The following is a 25,991-nucleotide window of genomic DNA, read 5'->3' on the forward strand; positions in this document are numbered from 1 at the left end:
AAAATCTCTATCTACTAGGCAACCAAAGAATCTTCTATATTCTGAAGATTCATATTTAATGCAGAAAGTGTTCTCCAATAAAGCTAATAAAATGAGAAATCTGTGTCAGAGGAAAGATCACAAAAACAGCCCAAATATCTGGAACCTAAATAATCTAGGTTAAACCAGGAACCATAAGGGAAATTATAAAAAATACAAAGAACAAAAGGATAAAAAAGCTTCTAAAAGTCACCTATTAAAATTTGTTTATACAGCTAAAATAGGACTTGGTGGGATTGTGTAGAAAGAGTTCATATGGAAGAGTTAGAAAAAAAAGTCATTAGAAGGATAGAGACAATAAATTTATGATAGGAATTTAAGATACATTAAAAATAATAGAGAAGGTTAACAAAACCTGAATTGAGTACTGTGTGAAAACAAATATAAGACCCTAGAAGGCAGGCCACTTCCTCCTGGCAGGAATGATCAGGATAAAGAGTAAAAAAGTAAATAATAAAAATAGAGCAGGAAAAAGAAGGAAATAAACGAGACACAGTTGAGGAAAGTACTGTGAAAGAATAGAATGAAAAACTATCAGTAGATTTAAAAACTACAGGAAATGGAAACATTCATGGAAACTTTTCTGTGAAAACTACATTTCTGGAAAAATATAAAATGCCACAGTTGATGAAAGAAAAATTGGAAAATGTAAATAGATCAGTAAGTGGTAATAAAATAAAAAATGGCAATCAAGGTCTTTTCTCTCATAAAAGTCCCAGATCCTGTGGTTTTTATTGGTGAGTTCTACCAAAGTTTTAAGAAATAGACAACTCTAGAAAAGAGAAAAATGGTAAAGGCATCGAGATCCTTTTATGAGACAAGTATATATTGTTTTTATTTGTGCCCGATAGTTACGCATAATGTTGGGGCTCGTTGGGGCCTATTCACAAATGCATGCAACATATTTTTCTCATTTCATCCCTAGTACCTTCCCTTTCCCTCACCTCTTCCCTGCCCGATCCCCTTCCTCTCTTCCACTGGTCTTCCTTCTATGTATTTATTTGTTTTAATCATTGAGACGAGGATATTCTTGACTCCATTTCTATCAAAGACAGTGCAAATGGCCTTTTCACCTTGGAACATAAACATTAAAAAATGCACAGTGAAATACAAGCTACACAAGTATAAATGTATAGAAAGGAAGAGATGAAACAAAAATTGTAAAATCATATAGGAATTAACAAGGAATGTAGGTCACAGGTAACATTTTAAGAATTTATGACTCAATGGAGAGCTTCTCCGTTCTTTCAAAAGGGATGATTTGACATTTAAATACGCCAATTCTCTCCAAACTAATCTAAATTTCAGTGAACTTTATTTTTTCTTTTTTAAAGGAATGTGACAAAGTTACTCTATGTTCATAAATGTATAAGTCCGTGAATAGCTATGTTACAAGAAGAGGAAAAAGACAACCTTCCATTACCAGATGTTGAGACCTACCTAGGACAAACCTCCAGGAATAAAACAGGGTGCTACTGTTACAAAAATGGAGAAACAGACTTCTTGAATGTAAATGGCTCAGAAACTGATTCCTTTAGATGTGGCAATTGGATATGATAAAGGTCATTTGGCAGTAGAAGAAATTTCTTAATAGTGTGGAGAAAATGAAGACACCATATAGAGAAAAACCAAGCCAGAGCCCTGCCGCATGCCATACAGAGCCTAGACCAGGCTGGATGGAAAACCACAGTGTGTGAAGTAAATCTAGACTTCCAGGGGAGAAGACACTGGACTTCACGCCAAAGGTGGACTTCTTCAACATGACCCCCGTGGAATAAACTATTTATACATGACACAAAGGGACCTGTTTTAAAAAGGACAACAGAGACAAAGTTAACAGACAGATGAGGGATTAGGAAAACATATGTCCCAGACCAGTGAAAGACCAGTAACTAGGATGCAGGGAATTCCACGAAGAAATAAGAGAGAAAACTCTAGAAAATTATGGACACAGCATATGAGCGGCAGTTCACGGAAGGGAAATGTGTGGCTAACAAATACGTGAAGAGATGCTCAAACTCAGTGGATTTCAAAGAAATGCAAATTAAAATTAGAGTAGGATAAATTCTCTACCCATTTTAATCAGCAATATTGTATCAAGTTTATGCCTACGGGTTGGCAGTGATGGGATAATAGGAACCCTTGTATCCTGCTGGGGAAAGGGGAACTAGTCAGCATCCTGGAAAGCAATGGGGATAGGGCACTCAGAATCCCACCTATGGGCAATCTCCGAAAAAATTCCATGCATGAGTCCAGAGAAAGACATAGGTGCAGATGCTTGCAGCTTACTGTTTGTGTCTTGCGGAAATGGAGTCAATGTGCACGTCCATTGGAGAGGAGTGGTTTAGTCCATGTAGAGGAGGGCATCACTAAGTAGACAGAGCTACAACTGATGTACTCTCAGCAATGGGAACAGATCTTTAAAACTTGGCATTGAATTTCAAAAGGGGAAAAATATGGTCCTTAGCCCAAATGCCATTGATGTAAAATTAAACTATAGACACACATGCAAAACAGTCAAACATTTTATAGAGATACTTACCAGTTTGAGGATACAGATTAAATCCTTTAGAACTGTGGCTTGTATGGAGAGGAGAAAAGGAGCAGGAGATGGGGTGGGGGAGACAGCAAATAATCAAAATAATGCAAGAGGCAGATTTTCCAAGACTGTGGAGGATATTAGCTCATGAACCCAGGTATAAAATAAACTCAACCCTCCGCCTGTGGAATCTGGAAAGCCAAGTGAAATGACTCCATGTTTGTATATTTCTGTTCATGTGTAGTTTCTTTATTTCTTGTTTGCTATCAAACATGGACGACTTAAAATGGGGATTTTCTAAACTTCGAAGTCATCCTTGAAAGAAAGAAGTAAATTTTTTCGGTTGCTGTAATTTGGAGGAAATAAGTAGGCCACATCCTGAACGTGGAGAAGTCCAGTCTGGGGCTCATCACCTGTTCCTGGCGCCTGGTTTTACTTGGCCTCTCATTGTAGCCTGTGGAAAAATTCCACAGAGCCCTTCTGTTTTCAGAAGCAAGGCCGTGGAGCTGGCACGCCCGCCCACCTCCCTCTGCTGCAGACCTCCAGCTCCGGCTGATCCTTTCCCTCCCATCAAGCTGCATCAATTATAGTAGCGACTTTATGGGCTGATATCTGACCCCTTGGCAATCCCACCAGGCAAATGTTGAGTTGTCACAGGCCACCAGGTCCTCAGACAATGTCCAGGTTTCCCAGATAATAACTTCTGAAGATTTATTTTTTTTCATTAAGAGTCTGTTAGATTCCTTAAATTTCATTTGTAACACGGTACAAAGCAGCTTACTTGAATGCTGGTGACTTTCTTTTCTGAGGTGGCCTTTACCCTCTTCTAATGTAAAAGATGAATCATTCCGGGCCTGTGATGGGCAGCTCATTTCACTCCTGCCTTGGCTTAGGTCACCGCCAGCCCCGTGCGGCGGCTCTATTTTCAGAAAACTTGTGGACATAGCATTTCCCCACCTCCACCTGGCCTCAGGGGAGTTTCTCCTTTATAGAGCCCTTACTGCCACACTGCAGGCTCCAGTTCCAGTTATTGCCTGGTTCTGTGAAGACCCTGAGCATCTGGAAAATATCCTTTGTTCAATAAACGTTCAGGAACCCAAAGCCCATTAATGGTTCCCCAAGCAGTCTTTTCCTCTCCCTGATTGATTTCTGTTATATCTACCATGGAAGCCTGTTAACTCTAGGTGTTTAGCAAAATTCCTAATGATTCATTTTGTGTGACATGGAATTCGTCACCAACTGTGGTCTACCTGAAGAACCCGGCGTTCTACCTATAGGGTTGATATGGACTTAGCTGCCATTGTTCTGGTAAGGTTAGTAGCAGTAGATGCGATTTCTCAACAAATTTCCAGTCTCCAGAGTCTTAGAAATATGTCTTGGAGGTACAATGCTCCATCTATTAAAAGCATATTTTGTTATTTTGTGTTATAACCATAAAGGTCAGGGTCTCTAGGAAGTTCACCTGTGCTATATGGGCCTTAGAAAAGACCATTGGGAATATGGATATTTCCCTGTTCCTTTTATCATGAGGACATCTTTTGCATCTAATTATATTTATGAAGTATATATACATATATATATATGTGTGTGTGTGTGTGTGTGCGCGTGTGTGTTTGAAAGACAACTTTCCCTCTAATAAATTAACTCACTTCCCTAAGACTGAGCTTCCTTAACTGAAATGATGATTTTCATTCATAGAGTAAAAACTTACTAAATATGTGTGTATGCTTTTAGGTGCTGGAAATAGAATTGTCAGCAAGAGAGACAAGGTCACCACTATTGTCGAACCTGCATTCTGCTTGAAATTTAAAGTTATAAAAAAAAGGGAGCAAAAAAATAGATATTATATGATTCAGCGCAAATATCGTCGTATCTTACAGAGTGGTCATAAGACTGATCTGATGGCTGTTGCAAGAATCAGTGAGAAAATGCATTTCTGTAGTTGTTCCTGGTGCAATGGTAACTTTTTGAGTTGAGAGAACAGCTGAGGTTAAAGACTATCATTTTTTGGCCCTCATTAAGAGACCAATGGGCACAGTGACAAGGATGCAGCCAATGATCTTGAAGTGGTGCTGCCATGCCCATGGAAACTTTTTTCACAATAAAAGAAGAGAAGCACACATGCCCATTGGTGTCCTGAGAGAGTGTGTGGAATGGGTATGGAGGGAGGTACCAGTACCAGTCCGTGGAGCCCATCTCCCATCTGCCTTCCTTCCCACCCCACGGAATCCACTCTACATTGGGAATTGGGCTATGGCCCAGCAGGGGCCAGAGCAGGGCCTCGCTGCCCTTTGAGTTCACTTAGGATGAAGTTGAATGAACGCTTTTGCAGCTGGTGCGTGTGAGGGAGAATGTCATGCCAGGCCACGCCCTTCCCCCTGTGTTTTGACTCACGTACTGCTTGCCGAGCATCTTCGGCAACCCACTTCATCCAGCCCAGAGAAGGTTCTGGGTCCCTCCAGTTGAAGCACATTGCAATTCTAAATTCAAGAGGTTCTCATCTTCCCCATGCCAGTAGGACTCATGCCTTGGCCAGGGAAGAAGCTGCCCTAAGGGTTGGGGCTGAACTGGGGCTGGCCATTCACTGGCTTTGGACCTCTAGATGGCTAGAGCCTTGACCTTCTCTCTCCATTGTCCAGAGCTCCGCTCAGCTTGCCTGCTCTGTAAAACCACATAATATGGAGTCACTCGATAGGCTGAGCCTATGGCTGGTGCTACACTTTGTGGTCCTTTTGGAAGCGACTGTGAAATATGATTGAAAGGCAAGTAGAAGGAAGGAAAATAAAAGTGGTATGGCTTGACAAGTCAGCAGAAATCAGGTCTGAATTTGTGAACCACTCCGTGGAGTGAAAGCCAAGAAATTGGAAATAAATCAAAATGACTGCACACATTTTTATATTATCCTTATTTAAATATTTGTTACATCCATTACAGCACCGAGGACTATTGACCTTTCCCAGGGGACGTTGATTCCTGGGCTTTGGCTTTTGTTTCCACAAAGCAAGTAATCAGTTGAACTCCCTGGCATTGCTCTTGGCCATGAAGCTGGTGGGGGAGCCATTCGGGGGGACTAATGCCTTCCCCGGCTGCCTCCGGACCTGAGCGGGCCAGGTCCGCAGCCTCGGAACCCCGCGAGCCAACACAAACACGCTGATTCCCCTGAAGTCGTTAAAAGGGGTTCTGTTGGGTTAGAGAGAATTCCAGCCATGGCTCCTGGAAAACACAGCCAGGCCGAACAGTTGAGATATGTCACCACGGACTGGAAGCATGCCTTTTTCAGAGAAGCAAAACCCAGGGCTGACTTCCTGTCGGAATTCAATATGATAGAGATTTTGAAAATATTTAGCACAAAAGATTTTCACGTCGGGTATGCAGAGCGGTACCTGGGACGTGAAGAAGGTAAATTCATGAACCGGGTTGTATTTCAAGCCCGAAGCACGTCCTCTGTGAACATGATTTAACAGCTCCGTTGCCCCAAGCCACGTGGACCACTTAGAGCAGCTGTGTCAGACGTGCAAGTCAAGTCGGGGCACGAGTGGCCTCGGCGTCTGATGGAGACTTGCCTCCTTGTAAGTTTACCCTCCCATTTTTAAGAAATAGTGTTTGCTGACATGCAGCCTTCATTAAGCTGCCAGACATGTCAGATAATGACAGGAAGCGCTGCCCAGATAAACCCAACGTGGGGAGAAAAGGACTTCGTCAATTAAATCATTAATGGATGTTTGAAATGCCATGATAATGGGGAGCCGTGCGGCTCACACGTTCAAATGAAGGAGAAAACATCTTATCTCATCCCATGGTTCTTGTTGGGGCCAAAAGATTCTCCCTTGAACTCGCTCTGTTTATAGATGGCGAGCAGTGAGGTTTATTTGAACCGGTTTTGTTTTGAGTTTGTGTGGGTTTTTCCTCTCCACTGCAGAATGTATTCTTGGACTTTCTGCGTCTCTGAGCCTGGGTTTTTCTTTTTGTAGCAGTGCCAGAGTTCATCACCACTCACTTCTGGATAGTGTAAATGCTGCAGTCGCTTCCTGTCCGCAGAGCACTCGGAACCTCCACCGGAGTTCTGGGGGTTATGGTCACTTGGGGGATCGTCACCTGAAATGGCTAAAAAAAAATGTTTTTCAGAACTCGGCACAAGGTGTTCTCGCTGTCTGTAGGAAAACTGTTCCTAGTTAAGCACGTGCCCTCCCAGTGCATGGGGAGAATAGAGCAGACCGTAAACAGACCAGAAGGGAACAACTGAGAGCAGAGCAGGGAGCTGCCTCTGCCTGTGCCCCTCTGCAGGGAGAATGAGCCTGTGGGCACCGATGGAGAATGCCAGAGAAGAAGGTTGGTTCATCTATAGAAACGGTCCTTGTGCTCTCTCTGAGCATCAGAGTTACTGAGAGACTTTATGAAAGCTGGGTTGTGGGCTCTGTTCTGAGGAATTCTGATTCAGTTAGCCATGGGTAGGGGTCGCCCTGAGAATGTGCATTTCTGACCAATCCTCAGGTGAATTAGATGCTGCTGGAGCATATTTTGAACATCACTGATATAAGCTAAAAGGCACAAAGGGCCTTATCATTTAAGGTCAAAGGGAAAGAGGCCAAACTTTCATGCTGGACATAATTCTTTACTTCTCTTGTCCATTTTAGAGGAGAAACTATCATGTGAAAAATACAATAGTCCATCTTTATCCTTAGTTTCATTTCCTATGGTTTTAGTTTTCTAGGGTAAATCACAATCTGAAAAGAGTAAATGGAAAGTTCCAGAAACAAACATTTTCTACATTTAAAATGATGTGTTGTCCTGAGTTGCATAATGAAATCTCACACTGTCCCTCTCTGTTTTGCCTGGGATTTGATTTGCCACTTTGTCCAGTGTATCCACCCTGTATGCACTGCCTGCCTGTTAGTCACTTAGAAGCAGTTTAAGTTATCAGAACCACTATCATGGTGTCATAGTGGTTGTGTTCAAGTTACACTTTTCTGACTTACTAATGGCCCCAAAGGCAAGATTAGTAAGGCTGGCAATTCAGCTATGCCAGGGAGAAGCCAGCCGTGAAGCGCTTCCTTTAAGTGAAAAAACGTGAAAGTCCTCAACTTTCGAAAACAAATTCTATACAAAAGTTTATAAAATCTTCAGTTCAATGAGCTGTTTGAAGAGAGAAAGACCATGTTCACATAACTTTTATTATAGTATATCATTATACTTATTGTTCATTTCTGACTGTATCTAATTTATAAATTGAACTTTGCCATGAATATCCATGCCTTGGAAAATACATAGTAGGTATAAGGTTTGACCCCATTTGTGGTTTCAGGCATCCACTGTGGGTTTGGGATGTATCCCCCACAGATAAGGGGGAACTATTGTAATTTTCTTTTGGTCTTAAATGTAAACACGCACAATCCTGGCTTTGTTTGTAGAGAGCAATCTCTATACAGATGGCTGCTGTTTGTTTGGTGATCCCTACTAGTAACACAAGGGAGGTGTTCCCCAGGAGTGGGGTTCTCTGAGAGAGCTGAGCAGGAGAGCTCAGGTAAGGAAGAGGCCCAGTGCCGGGCTTCTGGCATTTTGGTGCAGGAGTCCCGGCCTTGGCCTTGCCCACACTCCTGCTTGCTGAACTGTATGGCTCCACCTTCCTCCAGATAATTTTCTCCATCCTGGGATCTCTCCTGCCAGTTTCTTCTTACCTTATTATTGTGTCGCAACACTTGGCCCATGGCTCCTCACTGATGCCGCCTGACACGTGCTTAGAATGTAACTTTCCTCCTGTTATCTGAGTTTCCTAGTGACTGACAGGAGTGGACAACGTCTGGCCTCACTTGGAGACACTGGCCTCCAAATCTTCTACCACGCCTGGAGAACGCTGTAAATCGAAGTCCTGGGGTTGTGTAAAGTAAACCAGTGCCCTGGGTTTTGAATCCCCCAGATTCATCATTGCCCCCAAATGTATGTATGACCAGGGTAAGACCTGAGGGGATTTTCACGTACCAGGATTCTAAAGTGGGAGAAAATGGGACCGTCACGTCATGGTGAAAGCTACAGAATTTGACTGCTTGATGATCTTTCCAAATTGAAGCTGGGGAGTCGCTGGGGACAGTTAGAAACAGGAGCCGTTTGTGCATCCCAAACTGGGGGCTGCACTCATGACTTATTTCTTTGGAGGAGTTTTAAAGAAATTCACAGAATGTAAATGATTCATTATCTTAATGATCCCAAACATGTCAGCGGGTGTTCTCAGGTTGTGGTTAAATGTTGGATCAAGCTCTAGATAACATTGCACATGTCACCGCCTGGGGCTCAGAGATTGGAAAGGAAAGGAGAATCCGATTTAGCTGGGGGAAGCTTTTTCCATGCAAGCAAAAAAGGAACTCGTCTTTGCCCTCATTTCAGAGCCACTTCTTGGACCTCAGAGACTTTGCAGGGTGGGTGCTTGTGACCAAGTCAGCCACTGTCCTCTGCGCCCCCTTCCTCGTCCCCTTTCCAGCTCCATTATTCATCCCTGCCTCTGCGGTCCCCTTTATAGTCAGCTGCTGGGGAGCTGGCCTTCTGGCTGCCTTTCTCCATCTCTGCAGGCACCCGCATGTGACAATCCTCCTCACTGCCCCATCCACCTGCTCTAAATGGTTTCACTGTGACACCACCGTGGGCTCCCTGTGCTTCCTCGTAAATGTGCTCAAAAGGATAATTGTGGTTTCTCAGTTACAGGCTCGATGTGAGGTGACAGTTCCGTGGTCAGTCTAGCTGCAGTGAGAGTTAAAATTATCCACGCTTGTCTACACTCATGCTCATGGAGCTGTCTGGCTCCACCTTTTTCCAGCTGATTTAGCCTTCTCCCCCCTGTGGGGTGTGCAGCCTGAGTCCATGGCCTGCCCAGGACATTCATCAGGCCATGGCTGGTGCGTTCAGATTTCTCTCTTTGATGAATTGTGAGAAACCATTTTTTTTTTTTTAAGGTACCAGAGTACCAGGAATTGAATCAAGGGGACTCGAACACTGAGCCACATCCCTGGTGCTTTTATGTATTTTTTTTTTTATCTAGAGACAGGATCTCACTGAGTTGCTTAGCACCTCCTTGTTGTTGCTGAGGCTGGTTTTAAACTCACCATCTTCCTGCCTCAGCCTAACAGGCTGCTGGGATTACAGGTGAGCGCCACCTTGCCTGGTGAAACCATTGTTTTTAATGTGACATAATAACTCGTTGTTCCTTCATAGGAGGAAAAGCATTTCTAAATTATATTCTTTTTTTCCTCTCTTCTGGTTTCTTCGCTATGTCATCACTGAATTTTACTTGAAGTAAATTTTCAGTTTTTGAAGGAGCCTTGTTGTGTATTCATGATGAAGGCAGGAAGACAGAGAAATATTAAGAAGGGGTCTCTGGATGCATGAGATATTAGGAATGTCATGGTTTCCCGCTCGGCCCTTCAGATTCCAAGAGAGGTCATGTTCAGGATCACAGTGCTGTGTTCACTCAAGGGTTCTTCCAGGAGGAACATTCTCACAAGTTAGAGAAGTCCAGACTTTAAGAGCCTTTGTTGTTCACCATGCAAATGATTTCCCTCATCTTCCTCATTCATTTGTCTGGCTGAGTGATTCTTCTAGAAACCCACTGTACCTGGGATTGAACTCAAGCACTTGACCACTGAGCCACACTCCCAGCCCTATTTTATATTTTATTTAGAGACAAGAGTTTAGAGACAGGCTGGCTTTGAACTGGTGATCCTCCTGCCTCAGCCTCCCCAGCCACTGAAATTACAGGTGTGTGCCGCTGCACCCAGCCCAGTGTGCATTTTAATCAGGAAATCCACATGTGGCCACTTGTGGATTAAGCCTGCGTGGACCTGGACTCCGGGTGGATTTCGTCACTTTGCAGGACCTGTTTCTTCATAGTGTTAGGAGGCTTGGGGCATTGTGAGCGTGTTGTGTGCAGTGTGGTGGAGTCTCCAGCTGAACGTAGCCCTGAATCCTTCCAGGTGTTTTTCAAGACAGCAACCCTTGAATATTTTCTTACTTTCTCAGGGAAAGAAATCCAGCTGTCTGAGTTCAGGGTAGGGCTAGCAGGGAAGTGTGGAAATGAGCCTGACAGAGCTTCCCTCTCGCGAGGAATCTGCTTTGTAGTGTTCTGGGAGACTAGATGGGAGGAGGAACTAGCTGCAGAGGGAAGACCAAAGAAGAAATGGGAAAGCTCGGGTGGGAATTTCCTGGAGAAGCTGGCCTGTGAGCTGTGTCATGGAGGAGGAGGAGACAAAAAGTGACATACTGTGGTCCAGGGGCGGGAAGGGTGAAAGCCCAGAGACCGGAGGCCACCAGGTGTGCACAGGAAGAGCAGGCATCTGGAACGTTGGAACACGTGGGTGGAGGCGGCTGGAGGGTATGAGGGGCAGACAGTGGCAGCCACGCGCCCAGGCATTCCTCACTGTTCAACTTTGAGCAGTTTATGTCAAAAAAGGTTATTGGGGCACTTCGCAGTAGATATTCCTCCCAGTAGAGATTGCATCCTCTTTGTCAGTGAAACCCAAGTCTCTTTGGGTTAATCTAGAAACTAGAGAGAACAGGATCCGTCAGGATGCATTTCATGTCCCTCCTGCACACAGGGATTCTAGTTTAAGCTGCATCTCTGCAGGGCTCTCTGTGCCCTGTGTCTGGGGCGATAACTGTGTGGAACAGAGAACAGCAGCAGCCGCAATTAGGACTGATGAACTCTCCGCGGCCTTGATCTCCACATGCCTCCGCGGGGCCCAGGCCTGTCTGTCTCTGCACGTGGTTAGAGCCTGGCTTCAGTTCTGGCTGATTTAATAGCTTCTCATTTATTTTTCCAGGTTTCATCAACATACTTCTAAGTAATTGTCTTCACATCCCATTACCGTTCTCTCGAATCTTCCCTGCAGAAGAGAACCGACACACCAACCTGCCACTCCGGGTAAGTGTTGGCAAAGGCCTTGTAAAGCCTTATAACACATACATGAAGCAATTCTCCTGGAAGCCTGTTGTAACAAGCCCTTTGATTTTAATGAACTATCTCCTCGGAAGGGATTTTGCCGTATTTACACTCTGTCTTTCACTGACTAGCTTCTTCTGAGGCTGAAAAACAAAACAAAAGAAAGAATCTTAAAAGTGAGTCACAGCTGCCCAGGTGAGACAGACAGAACACAAAGGGCAAAATTTCTTGCATGGGGCCACGTGGTCCACACAGAGTTCACAGGGGGTAAATAAAGGGGAACTTGAGACGGGAAGTCCAGAGGCTCCTCTGTGTGACCAGAGCATCAGCGGGACCACGGGGCCCGACAAGAGATGTGTTTTGGTCAGATTTTGCACCACTGTGACCAAAAGTCCTGCAAGAACAATGCAGAGGGGGACAAGTTTATTGTGGGGCTCAGAGTTTCAGAGTCTTAATATATAGACCTCCATTGCTCTCGGCCCAAGGTGAGGCAGAGCTTCAGGGTAGAAGGGCATGCTCAGGACTCGGCACCAGGAAGCAGAGACAGACTCCACTCACCAGGAACAAAATATAGACCCCAAAGGCACAGTTCCCAGTGACCACCTCCTCCAGCCCTACCTGCCCATAGCCTCCATATTAATGCACTGATTAGGTGAAGGCTCTCATTTCACCTCTAAACCCTCTCGCATTGTCTCACGCAGGAGCTTTAAACCACACCAACATGCTATGGAACAGAGCTGTGCTCGGCATGGGTCAGGGCTCTTTCAATACAGCTTTGATTCTTCATCATGATTCACTGAGTATGAAGTCAATAGCCACTCAAAAGTTAAAATCACAAGTTTTAGAGTTTTTCTTTGACAAGATAGATGCTCCCCTGGAGGCAACAGTCTCTCCCCCATCAATCACTCATCCCAGGATTGAATTCAGTCCAGCCACGGGCTCATCCTTTACCACGCAAGGGTTCTGGAGTGGGCAGGAGGTCATGATTCGCGCTGTTTCCCATCAAGGTGCGTGTCTTCGCAAGAGCTGACTTTCTTAGCAGGAGGTCATCAGTCTTTCCTGGGTTTATACAAGGGACAGCATCCAGGCAAGCAACCAGTCAAATGGGGATCTGTGTTATACAAGGCTTCGGTACCTGGAGGAGCATTTGTGTATGTCGATGTGTATTTCTATACACACACATTCACAAACCTTGTCTTAGCCAGTTCTCTGGAAGCAGAGCTCGAGACAAAGGACCATGTGCAGATGGTTTATTTGAAAAGTGGTTCCAGGGAACAGCAGGGAGGGACAAGGGAAGGAAGGCGAGTCAGTCCAGGGTTGTGTTACTGTGTTGCCCACCATGTAGGGACTGGTACTCTCTCCCCAAGGACCTGCTGAGAAGCCTTAGGACAAGAGAGACCTGCACAGTGTTGCAGAGGGATGCATCAGCTCCCAGCCTCCACCTGGTATTGTCCAGGTGGCCCCCAGGGCTCTATCTCACCTGTGCTCCCTGAACGCATGTGCATTCTTATTGGGTCCCACCTCCAGGTGTCAGGGGAGCTCCAGGGCAGAAGGTGGGAGGTTGTGGTGAGGCCATGGCTGGGCACTGTCAAGCTGCCCTGAGTGAACCCCGTCTGACCCTGCACCAAGCAGTAGGAGAGGGACGGCACCAGATCTGAAGATGCTCCTGCACAGGGGCATCTGGCACTGGCCCTCATCTCACCAAATGCCACAAAGGCATGCAGTCCACTGGGACATGTGGGTTGCTTCATGCAGTCACCCCCTACCTTGGCCCAAGACTGCAGACTAGCTGAAAATAAATGCCCAGCCACCTCCTGGGTCAGAAGGTGGGCTTTGCTTCCTGGAGGGAGCCTGCTCTCTTCTTCTGGTGTGTATACGTGCTCCCTTTGAGCTGAGTCCGTAGTCTTGGCCTAATAAAGGAAGATTTTTTTTCAATGGTTTTTAAAAAAATCAGAGTGTAATTTCCATGTAGTGAAATGTGCAGATTTTAAGTGTTTTTGTTTGATTCATTTTGACAAATGCATATCCCTGTGTATCGTACACCCCAGAAGGATAGAGAGTATTCCCACCATGCCAGGAAGCATCCTGTGCCCTTCCCAGCCTTTCCCTCCCCATTCTGGACGCAATCCCTGATTTGATTTCTATCACCATACAATAATTTTTCCATGTTAAAAACTCCATATAGATGGGATGATCTGGCATGTGTTACTTTGCATGTAGGTAGATTCAATAGGATGTTTTCACTCCACACTCGTCCGTCTGTCATGTCTTGGAAATCTGCACTGTTTCATGTCTCTGCCCTTTGAACCTTGTTTCCCTGTGGTATTCTATTGTCTGACTCTACCACAATTCACTGATCCATTTCACTATTAATTAGCTCTTGGGAGGTTTCCAGCTTGTGCTGTTGGATAAAGCTCCTATGAGCAAGTCTCTGGATGTGTTTTGATTTCCTAATACCTGGCTAGGAGACTGATGGGTCATAGGGTAGATGTCTCCAGCTATACAGGTTGAGCATCCTTATCTGAAACACTTGGGACCAGAAGTACTTCAGATTTTGGAGCATTTGCATAGACTTCACTGGTTGGGCATCTCTAATCCCCAAATCTGAAATCTGAAATGCTCTGAAAAATCTGAAATGCTCTGAAATCCAAAACTTAAGTTTGAGGGAGCTCAACCTGTGTAACAAAAGGGATCTTATGAGGGTTCTGTTGCCGCATATCCCAACTAGACCTGGTGTTACCAGTCATTCATTTGAGCCATCCTGAGGGTATGGAACAGGTATTGTGGTTTCAGCTGATGACTACTGATGCTGAGCACTCTTCCAGGTGCTTACTGATTATTTGAATATTTCCTTTGGTAAAATGTCAGTTCAGACCTTTTCCTTATCTTTTATTGAGTTGTCTTTTTGTTAGTGATTTATATGAATATATATATGTGTGTGTGTGTATTCCAGAATCAGGTAATTTTGTAGATATTCAGGTTGCAAATCATCTCTCCTGGTCTATGGCTTGCCTATTCACTTAAAAAGTGTCTATTGGTAACACAGCCGCATCAATATCTATAGCAGCACAATTCATAATAGCTAAATTGTGAAACCAATCTAGATGCCCTTCAATAGATGAATGGATAAAGGAACTGTGGTATATATACAGAATGGAATATTACTCAGTGTTAAAAGATAATAAAATCATGGCATTTGCAGGTAAATGAGTGGAGCTGGAAAATATTATGCTAAGTAAGCCAATTCCAAAAAACCAAAGGCCGAATGTTTTCTCTGATATGAGGATGCTGATCCAAAATGGGAAAGGGGTGGGGGGAGCATGGGAGGAAACTTTAGATAGGACAAAGGGAAAGGAGAGGAATGGAGTGGGCAGAGGGATAGGAAAGGTGGTGGGATGAGATGGACATCATTACCCTAAGTACACGTATGAAGACACAAATGGTGTGACTCTACTTTGTGTATAACCAGAGATGAAAAATTGTGCTCTATATGAGTACCATGAATTGAAATGCATTCTGCTACCCTATATAACAAATTAGAATGAATAAATAAATTTTAAAAAGTATCTATTGATAAGCAAAAATGTTAAATTTTGACTTTGTTCAATAATTGTTTTTTCTTTGACTTCACTAAATAATCTCTGTCTCCTCCAAGGTCATAAGGATGTGTTCTTAAGTTTTCTTCTATGAGTTTTGTGTTTTTATGAAGCATATGCTAATTTGTTCTGGATAGATAGTGCAATTTATATTTCTGACAAGAAAAGTTGGTAGTTGCTACTTTTATAACCTATGAACACTGATGGAGGACACGTTACCTCCCAGAGTGATGAATTATGACAACCTTAGAAAATCCCAACTAAGTTCCCCATATTTGCATTAGGATCTGCCCCTGAGATGGAGTGTGAGTTGGGAGGGGGGGCTTCTGTGTGTTCCTTGCATTTACTTTGGGTGATGCTGTTTGGCTAACTCCAGCCCACATGTGCCTGTCACCATACACACACAGGGTCGCTCTGCTATGGAAACCTGACTTATGTTAAAGGCTCATGTTGACACTTCTGCTCCTAAGTGAATGGGCTTTTTATTTAACTGGTGGCTGCTGACTTTTGGGGGCTGCCAGGTCTTTAAAATGATGTTTGTTTGAATTTGGCAGGATGAAAAATTGGACTTATATTTACATTTTTCTGGTTCCCAAGTCTGTTCTCACCACTTGCCCCTAACAATACTCTTTTGATTTGTATGAAGAAGCCTTTACAAAAAAGGACAAAGTGCTACAGAGGTCCACGGCATGGTCTAGGCCTCGTTGGTGTGCACAACTCTCTGGTCTCCCGTGTGTGAACTGGGAGAGGCCTGGCTTAAACAAATTGGGAATGAAGTGTCCCTCTGGTAGCGCATATTGGTCGTATAGTTTGTCACTGAATATCAGTTGGTTATTAATTTTTGCATTCAGGCAACATCTTAACATTTGGATCTTGGGAGAAAGCACCCCAGAATCAAAAGGTTTAAGTTCTATTCTGAGCCCTGCCACTTACTACCAAGGTGATTTTCGATCTGTGCAGGTATTCTCTTTCAGTCTCTGCTTTCTTATCTGTGAGACAAAAACACCAACAGGTAGTGCACTATCAGAGTAGGCTAAGCTATACTGAGGTAGCCACTAGGATGCCAAATCTCCGTGGCTTAGTCGCAGCACCTAATTTTTTCCAGGAGCACAATTTATTTATTTATTAATTCTGGAGCTCGCCCGAGTGTCTCTTCCATCTGGTGACTCAGGGATTCAGTGCTCTACATCTTATTTTTCGCCATCTCACTAAAGGGCTTGCAGTCACGGTGTCAGGGAAGAGGGGCAGGTGGAGGAAGCACGCTGCCTTCTTACCTGCCCTGACGGAAGTGCCACTTGTTACTTGTGCTCCCAGCCCTCGTCCCTCGAGGGAGGCTGGGAAATGCCAGGGAGCCCGCGGACTGTTGGCTGAGCACTTCCTGTCTTTGCCACAGGGATCTCACGTATGTCCCATGATGTTTGAATGAGATTAGAGATTATAGAATGTTTAAGGGATTTACCACCTTTCTAAGAGGATTGTGTTACAAGACATGGATGTGCTCACTCAGATACGCCTGCTGGCACTGGTACATGCCATTCCATAGTGTTGCCTCACCCCAAAGGAAAAGCAGCCCCCATGGCTGTACTTCAAGGCTGATGGGCAAACGGGTTCTACGGTCTCTATCTTTTTACATTAAACCACTTGGTCCAACATTGATTGAACTTACAGAATGAAAATTTATTGTAATAAGTGGAAGATTGGAATTATAGACGAGTTTTAAAAGAAATACAGGGGGCCTGTGGAAATGGGAACCAGCTGCTACCAAGTCCTTCCCGTTTGCTTTAATGGTGATTAAGAGGCTCCTTAAGGAGCCGCAGGCGCTGGCGTGTGAGCTGTGCCCGGAGGCTCTCTTGAACTTGACTCCCAGCAATCCTGTTTGTATCAGTGATTTGTTTAGTAAAACCATGACTCAAAGATTGAGTACAAAGCAGGCTTCAGTACAGCCCAAGCCAAATTATTATAATTCTGGAATGAGTGGAATCCGAAATAATGAGGTTTTATTTTACTTTGCCCTGGAGGTTTCTATGTAGTATTGAGAAGGGGAAAAAAATATATTTGTTTTATTTAAAAACACAACTTTCATTGTGTTCAAAAGTGAGTTAGAAAACAAGTCAATAAAGCATCTCCGGGTACCATGGGGCCTCTGTTGTTAATTTGACTCTCCAAGCATTTCACTCAAAGGAATTGTCCCCTCCCCCCAGCCACTATTTGGCTCATTTGGTTTTGAATTTATAAACGTAACTGCAAAGTCACTGTCTTTGTTATTAATTTCTTGTTCTGTTTTCTAAAGCTCTGAGTCATGGGTCTTGTGTGCAGTGTGTGCACTCAAGGTCTTTGTCAGGCGGGGCGCCCCTGCGCCGTCTCATGCACATGGCTGTGAGCACAGTGGTGGGTATTGCTCTTGTTTTCTCTCCGCGTCGCACCCGTATAAAACACCGTTCATGGGACACATGTCCATGGGCTACCAGGGAACGGGGCACTGGTCATCTTCCTGCCCTGTCTGTTCCTTCTCTGGGGTTGGTGTCTTTCCTTCTACCTTATGTCCGGTCATGGTGGGGTTATCAACTGGGATACCCTGCCCTCCCTGAGTCAAGATATGACCACGTGACCAAGCAAAGCCTGTCAGAATTATGTTTCTTGGCAATCTGCATATTGCTAAAAGGATGGATGGAAGCTGTTTAGCATTGTTGGATTCTGTCACCAGCAAGCAGAAATTCTGTTTCAGTATTTATCTGTATTTGACTTAAAATGGTAGAATTTCAGTTGGATGGAAACTTAAACTCAAAATGCATTGAAATTTGGATCTGAATGGCTGGCCAAGTTATTTTATTGTATGACTATTTCATATATTAAAAGTGATCAGGTGCATGCCCCTAATTCTAGCCACTGGGGGGGCTGATGCAAGAGGATCGCAAGTTTAAGGCCAGCCTCAGCAACCCAGCGAGACTATTTCAAAAGAAAAATAAAAAGGACTGGGGATGTTGCTCAGTGGTAGAGTGCCCCTGGGTTCAATACCCGATACAAAACAAAACAATTTCAATGCCTTTTCACATTAAAATTGGTCCAAAGAACCATTAGCTGAAGATAGAAAATATTTTCCCCCAATAGTCCCAATTGTAAAATTTAAAGTACATAAAAAGAATCTTCTTCATTGAAGATTTATGGGCTCAGCCCCTTAATTGCCACTACCACTTGTATACCTCGCAGACGCCTCAGACCTCAAGTGTCCAAAACAAGCTCCTCCTTCCCCAAACTTGCACCCCAGGGCCCCAGAAAGAACAAAGTCCAGGGCAAGAACAAATCTCCCCTTCCCTTCTGTTGCTGCCTCTCGACTGGGAAGACAACGTGGAGTCAAATAATTGAGGATCAAATGTTTTCCAGAAACTTCTAAGAGCATCTGTCATCCATTGTTTTTCTTCATTATAATCGTATTATTAAATTTGAAAAAGCAAGAGGAAAATATCATGCCTAATCCTAGCACCCACTGACAGTTGGGGTTCACATTCTGGTGTGAGCCCAGTGGACTTGATGGGGTGTTGCTGATGGTGCCAGTGTCTTTAACCCCGCCTTTGCCAGAGCCTCATTTACAAGCCGTCTCTGGCTGTCAGGCGTCTCAGCCATCTCTAAGGACTGCGTGTTATTCTCCTGCGTGGCTATTCAGTACTGACTCAACCATTCTCCTTCTGGACAGTAAGATGGGTTGGGTAAACACAGAAGACCCTGATTTTGTATCCACACTTGCTCTGGAAGAAAAATAAGTCGGACAGCTCTAAGTCTCACCTTGCTGGGGCATTTACAGAGCATTTGCAATTCATTGGTTCTTTGGCTACTCAAGACAGGATTTCTCAGGTGGAAATACTGATCACAATATAAACCTCTATGTTCCCAAAGCAATGGGAAGCTTTAAAAATCGACATTTGACGCTGGCCCATGAAAATTTGGAAGGACAATAGATTTCTTTGTGTATGTTACTCTTAGCCTCTAGGGTCGGTAAGATTTTAATAATTTGTATTTAATTTCTACCATTGAGTTTATTGGGTTTCAGTTTTTGGAGCTCAGTCTGTTTGGATTTATTTCTGCTCCTTCCCCTATATTTTAGCAGAAAGAGATTGTGTTTGGGTTTCCATTCTTGGAGGGCAATCCTTGGTCTGAACTGTTTTCATTTATTTTATTTTAAAATTACAAAGACATTGCTAGTTATATTTGGTTTTGCAATTCATTCCTTCCTCTGTTTCACAAAACCCATAAAACCCACATTGTCTAAAAATGCTGTGTTGAGCAAAATGGATTCAGTCCTCCTCGGAGAGCAGAAAAGAGCCGAGCCAGTGCGTGCTATAAACATTTCCAGGGATGTCGTCTCTTTCCCAGAACTGGTTTTAGTCGGAGGCTGCTGACCAGTTGTGCGATTTCACTTGGGGTCACTGACCCCGAGCCCTGCTTGAACTTGGCTCTGGAGGTCCTGTGGGCATCTGCCCACCCCACATCCACATCCTCTCTCACTCTCAGCCCCGAGACCTCCACTCCTGCGGGTCTGGCCCCTGCTGTTATTTTTTAAGGACCGGAGCCATCAAAAACCAAGACTTTGGATTTCTGAATGAACATCTCTAGTGTCCAAGTTGGTGGTTTCCTGTCACAAAAGCACAGACGCGGTGGATTCTGATTGCTCCTCAGTGTGGAGCTTTCTTTTCCGGTTAGATTAAACATCCTCATTCCCTTCGATTGCAACATTTGATCTTCCATGCGTGGAATCTGTAAATCCTCCTCAAAGTTTATTTTCAGCAGATTAGAACTCGCCTTTCATTTTCCAATCTGAGAAAAACCGAGTGGAAAGTGTGAGTTTTCAGGAAGAATTCCCCGCCCTCGCTTGGTCCTCATAGTTAACCGAGGACTCTGCTGGGCACCACCGAGGGAAGACTCTCGTGTGTGTGCCTGCTCTGGGTGGCACCTTGCTTGAATCGACTTTTCCGTGTGAAGTAGCAGGCGTTACCGTATAGCTACCGCCTCACCCAGTTGTGCATCCAACCATAGACTTGGGAGGGGGTTTGGAGAGAATCTGAGCCTTGCCCCTCCATGGAGACCAATTCACTGTCCTCTCGGCCTCCCTGCTCCCTGCCTTGCCTGCCCAGAGTGCGGAGCGGAAGAGAAGGGAGGAATGCACAGGGCTATTTTGCTCACGACCCTGGCATTCTTGGGTGACAAAAGCCATGCTCCTCCTTTTGGAGGTGTCTTAGGGGACTCAGGGCCCCCATCCCAGTCTCCTGCCATTGGATTCCCTCTGGTGGGTCGCACACTGCTTTTGTTAGTTCTTCCCAGTCCCACCTTTCTCTGCTCAACCATGAACCGGTTGAGGGTAGTGGACATCTCGATGAGCGAAGGTTTGTTGAGTGAATAAATGAATGTCGATGTTGAATATCTCCTTGTTACTCTAAGAGAAGGAGGGAGGCGTCCCTGGCTTGATCTGAGGTGACACAGACGTTGGGCAGGTCTCGTTTCCCAGTAGTCCCTGGATCCGTTTCCCAGACCTGCTGTAACACAGCATCGCAAACCTGGTGGCTGAAAACAACAGCAGTGCATCCTCTCACAGTTCCAGAGCCCAGAAGTCCGGCACCCAGGCCTCAGGAGGGCTACTGTCCTGCAGATGGCTCTAGGGAGAATTCTTCCTGCCTCTTCCAGCTTCCGGTGGCTCAGGTGTCCCCTGCCTTGCGCCTGTGTCTCTCTGCTGGCTGTCTTCTCCTGGTATCCCCTCTTCTCTCTCATTTCTTACAAGGACATCTGTCATGGCTCTTAGGGGCCATCTGTGTATCTAGCATGATCTCATCTTGAGATCTTAGAGTAAATCACATCTACCAAGGCCCCTTTTCCAACCAGGCCACATTCACAGGTTCTGGGGTTAGGATCTGAACATGTTGTTTGGGGGCCACCATTCAACTCCCTATACCCCCAGGTGTGAGTCGTGCAGAGGGGACAGAGTCTTAGAGGTTCACAGGCTCCAGCTGAAAGACCAGACCTCTGGTTAGATCGGAGATTGGTTCCACCAACACACAGCCCAGCCCAGGGCCTGAGCTCGCCCCTGCCCTCCCTCCGGTCACCCATGCTGTCCTGTTCACGGAGCAGGGAAGCACACTCAGACTGTCCTTTGCCCTTTGTGTGCAGTCAGTGCCCCTTACTTGAACACGGAGCCTCTTTCTCCGGGACCTGGGCCAAACATCCACGGTGATTGCTAATTACTTGTGAATATGCAGCTGGGCAACACCTGATGGCTCGGTGGATGCTGTTCTTCGTGTAGAGACAGTTTGGAAAACGTCTTTCTCATTTCAACCAGGATTTGGACCAGCGTCAGTGATGCTGAAAGAGAGCGTCTTTCTTTTCCAAAGATTGTTCTTATTGTTCTCTCAAATCAAGGCCCTTCTAGCAGTGAACTTCTACATCCACCCCAGAAGCTAGGAGATGGCTTCTTTGAAGAAGAACCTTTTGATTCTCTCATCACTTTGTTTATTTGGTTGAAGTCAAGACCCAACAATGCCGAATCAACCATTCAGTAGTTTTTCAAAGGCACAGTTTATGAAGAATCCCCTGGAGCCACCTGCTGTAGAAATACCCTCTCTCCCTCACTGAAGCATCCAGGCTTTAGTTCTTTAGACTAGAAAGGAAGTGGGCAGGCTGACTAGAGGTGGAAGGTGAGGGTCCGGGGCTCTGTGCTAACAGTGGTGCCTCAGATGGTAGTGCCTCGTTTAACCCTCTTGCCTAATCCACTTCAGCTTTCTCTGGGCTCTGTGTCCCCATCTCACTTTGATTCTAGCCCTCGAGCTAAGTTTCTAGGATGGATGTCTTTATCTCCACCATCTGCAGAACTAGTTGGGAAGCAGGAAACAGATGATCTACAGTCTTCCTCGGCAGTACATCAGCTCCTCCCCACAGAACAAGGATTTTTTTAGACTTTAGCTTAGAGCTCCAACCTGTTTGAGATGGGAATACTGATGGGAAAGTGAGGAACAAGAGATGGGCGAGTGAGAAATGAAAGCAGAGACCAGGCAGAGATACACCAGAGAGTTTGTGTGTCGAGCTGACAAATAAAGGCCATCTCTCCATAGGAGAGAGAGGCAACACAGGCATGGGTTCTGAGACTTTTGGGGGGAGGCTCAGAAATCAGAGCCGGGTGGGTCCTAATGCAGGTGGTTAGGGGTTGGGTTGGTATGAGGGAATGCTGAGCCTTTCTCAGAAATGACCTTGGGCGGAAAAAAAGAGAGACTTTTTCCTTAAAATGGCGGCTGTCTCTTAAGATGGCCGTCCAGATGCTAAGCAAGGACCTTATCAATACATCTTGAGTGTCCTACCCAGGTCTTAGCTGATCCACTTTTTCCTCTGGTTCTGTTCTATCTGAGATGGTTTTGAGGGGGAGAGAGAGAGAGAGAGAGAGAGAGAGAGAGAGAGAGAGAGAGAGAGAGAGAGAGAGAGAGAAAGAAGAAGACAAAGAAGAAGAAGAAGAAGAAGAAGAAGAAGAAGAAGAAGAAGACGAAGGAGGAGGAGGAGGAGGAGGAGGAGGAGGAGGAGGAGGAGAAGGAGAAGGAGAAGGAGAAGGAGAAGGAGAAGAAGAAGAAGAAAGAAGAAGAAAAGAAGAAGAAGAAGAAGAAGAAGAAGAAGAAGAAGAAGAAGAAGAAGAAGACGGCAGCACCAGGAAGCACATGTTCTCAGCCAAACTTCAAAGATGTTGTGAAGGCCTCTTCCTGTGTGGCCAGGAGGCGGGCCAGGCTTGGTATGCAAATGGTGCTATCTGTGTCACAGTAACTTGGCCTCCTGCTTTGGAGGAATAAAGAGATAGAAGCAGAATGATTATCCCTAGCCCTTAGGGTATAGCAGATTTCAGAATAAAACTAGAACTTGCTTTGTGCTTCTGAAGACGTGGCTCCAAGCCTGCCTTGATGGAATCCTGCACCACAGTAGCATTGTTTAACCAGGGAATACTGTTTTCTTCCTTGATTTGCATAATGTGCTCCCAGTGCCTCATGGGAGTAAGATGAGAAGTAATTTGGATGACTGACAGCCTCTACTTGTTTTGGCTCAGGCTTCCTTGCATCCAACCACATCTCGGGAGGTCAGAGGTATTACTTATGATAAAAACCAGCATCTACTAAGTGCCTACCACATACCTAGCACCATGGTAGCTGTGCTTTCAATCAACCTCATTTAATCCTCTCACCTAATCCTCAAGTTTCCCTTTTACCAAGTGACTTGGGAACTGTCTACCCTGCGTAGATTTTGAGGAAAAGAGCAATTATACTTCCTTTTAAGGTGATCTCTTGAGAACAGCCACCATTTAGATGGATAAGTTCAATGGATTTGTGAACACCCTGGTCACATGACCCTAGGGTCCCCTCTCAAGTGACTTGGCAGGGCCCAAGTGCCTTGGCAGGGCTGGCCTGTCATCACTTCTGCTATCCCATCTGCTCCTCATTTTCATTGTTGCCTGCTCAGCTGGTGAGCTTGCAGCAGAACGCTGGGGGATCCTTGCCCACCTAAGTGAATGGCACTGTCAAAAGCAGAGGATCACAGTGTTCTCTTGAGGTCTCACATCATGGAGGAGCTGTGCACTGGGGGGCCCTGATTGAAGAGAGATTGCGGTGGCTGGGAAGGGTGATGTGAAAAAGTCCAGGCACTTTCAAAGACGAAATTAGCATCTTTAAATATCCTTCCCTCTCCCAAAGTTAGGGGCTTGGCTGTTTCTTCTCCAACAAGAATTGGACAACTCAATAGTCATTTCATTCAGATTTATCCTACATGAAGTTACAGGGTTGGGAGATGTCCAGATCCTTCTTCCTTCACCTCTCTATGGCTCTAGAGATGGTCCTAAAGATGAATTCCCTAGGGACTTTAATGGATGCAATGGAGATCATTAAGCTGTTGGAATGGAAGTGTTGTCTTTGGACAGTGGCACCTCTACCATGGAGAAAGTCCTTATTTGGATGGAAGCTAAGCAATAACAATTATCGTTATTTTAGAAGTGATCTTCATGGGGACTTTATGCCACAAAGCCAAGCGGAGACATTTCTCCACACCTGAAGAGCACTGTCTAATGACAACAAAGCCCCCAGTGTGTAAAGCTGGGGCCCGAATCGGGACTAATAGCTTTATTAATGACAACCTCTGTTTCAGTAAATCATTTGGATTTCAGAGGGACATGTGTAGAAGCAAGAAGTGTTAAAGATGTTTAACCACAGTTTTTAGTTCATGGAGTATAGATTAAAAATATCTGGGTTCCATTGAATTGTCCAAGGCAGGGAGGGGGGACATAATACAGTGACTTGCTGAAGTCAGTATTAGTCCATTTTCTGTTACACCGCCACTTGGATAACTTTATACAGAAAAGAGATCTATTTATCTCACAGTTCTGGAGGTTCAAGGGCACAGCACCAGCATCAGATTGTGAGGAGGGCCTAGAGTTGATGGCATCTCAAGGGCGGGAGGGCAGGGGACATCCCACACCTAGACAGGAAGCCATGGAGGCAGGGGATAGCCAAACTTGTTCTCAAGAGTCCGGGTCCCAAGTTAGTGTCCAAGCAGTGCCCGTGACCTGATCACCTCCCACTAAGCCCCGCCTTTTGAAGTTTCAACACCTCCTACCCAGATGCTGAGGGACAAGTGGTGTCCAACCACAGCAGAGCCGTCCCAGGAGAAGTCTCAGACTCAAGCAGAAGCACTGCATATGTGCACGCATCTCCCAGGGTCCCTCCTTTGCCATGATGGCTTCTTGGCGTAACCTTGGAAACGCAGCTGCCTGGGAAGACAGTTCCACCTTCACCTGGGCTTAGCTGCGGGGCTGGTGTTGCGAATAGGACATCCAGTCAGTCTCCAGCATCTCAGGATCAAAGGAACTCCACAGCAATTGACATTGGCCTTGACTGAGGAAGGGCGTGGGTGGGCAACCTTGGCTCTTTAGGACATGAACTCTGGGAGTGACGTCCGCCTTTCTCTCAGTTTTCTGGTCACTGTCCAGGGATTGTCTGTGGTCTTAGCCTCACATTCTTCTGCTCTGATACCACCAGGGTCAACTTCCCTCCCTCCGATACGTATCCTGGGCCCGATATTTACAGGATAATCAAGGAGCAGCACTCAGCATTACAGTGTGTCTCTAAGGTTGTTTGGTTTGAAAGTCTTTTGCTGAGTAGCCCAGAATAGCCATAAACTGCTAGAGTTGTGCTAATGATGATCATAAAATATACTACAGAAAGTATCTGTTATCTTCCTGGGAGATGCCCTTTCTTGGTCACCGTCACGCTGATTGCATCTCCATGGTTAAACTTTTATCATGGCCTGTGTTTTGCTCAGGGTCCCCTAACTCGCCCAGAGCCACAGCCTGTCAGCTGGGAGCTCCTTTGGGGAATTTGGTTTTATTAATATGTTATGGCTAGTGGCCTCTTAATTAATGCTGAATAAAAATGGGATTCTAAGAGCCTTACAGAAGACTTTTCGCTTGGGTGTCAAAATGATGTACAGGGATTAATAGGCTTTAAATCACCATTACAAGAGATAGTTTAAATTCCATTTTGATCATCAGGCATTGATTGGAATGTGTTTATAATTAAAAAAGTAGTGTGTCCTGGGGAGAAAATTTCTATATGATCTTACCATTATGAAATGTGATACTTCTGCTGAACAACTGGTATGTGCTGAACCCACCAACAGTGCGAGGGTGGAGGCCCGAACAGCTTACCAGGGCTGTGTTGGTGGCCCACCCCACATCTTCATGGGACGCCTTCATGGAATGTGTTAGCTTTATGTATCCTTCCCCTTTTCCTTCCACCCTCCTGACTTACCCAACCTAGACCGCACGCGTACCCCCTGTACCTCTTCTGGACAAAGGTGGAGTATAAAGGAATGGATAGAAGCTAACGTTTAC

General features: G+C 45.2%; 1 protein-coding gene across 8 annotated transcripts in view; it reads left to right on the forward strand.

Annotated features, from left to right (window-relative positions):
* The window catches only part of LOC144374982 (uncharacterized), a 262,307-nt gene that overhangs the window by 75,183 nt on the left and 161,133 nt on the right, over window positions 1–25,991 (forward strand). For all 8 annotated transcript variants that reach the window (XR_013434224.1, XR_013434266.1, XR_013434269.1 and 5 more), the window contains one exon: window positions 11,383–11,483. Coding sequence is in view for 1 of the 8 variants with exons in the window: in XM_078037890.1 (XP_077894016.1) it covers window positions 11,383–11,483 (101 nt within the window). In the remaining 7 variants the exon portion in view is untranslated. The remainder of the gene's footprint in view (window positions 1–11,382; window positions 11,484–25,991) is intronic.

Source organism: Ictidomys tridecemlineatus, chromosome 1 (genome assembly GCF_052094955.1).
Source record: "Ictidomys tridecemlineatus isolate mIctTri1 chromosome 1, mIctTri1.hap1, whole genome shotgun sequence".
In the NCBI taxonomy this organism is placed as follows: domain Eukaryota; kingdom Metazoa; phylum Chordata; class Mammalia; order Rodentia; family Sciuridae; genus Ictidomys; species Ictidomys tridecemlineatus.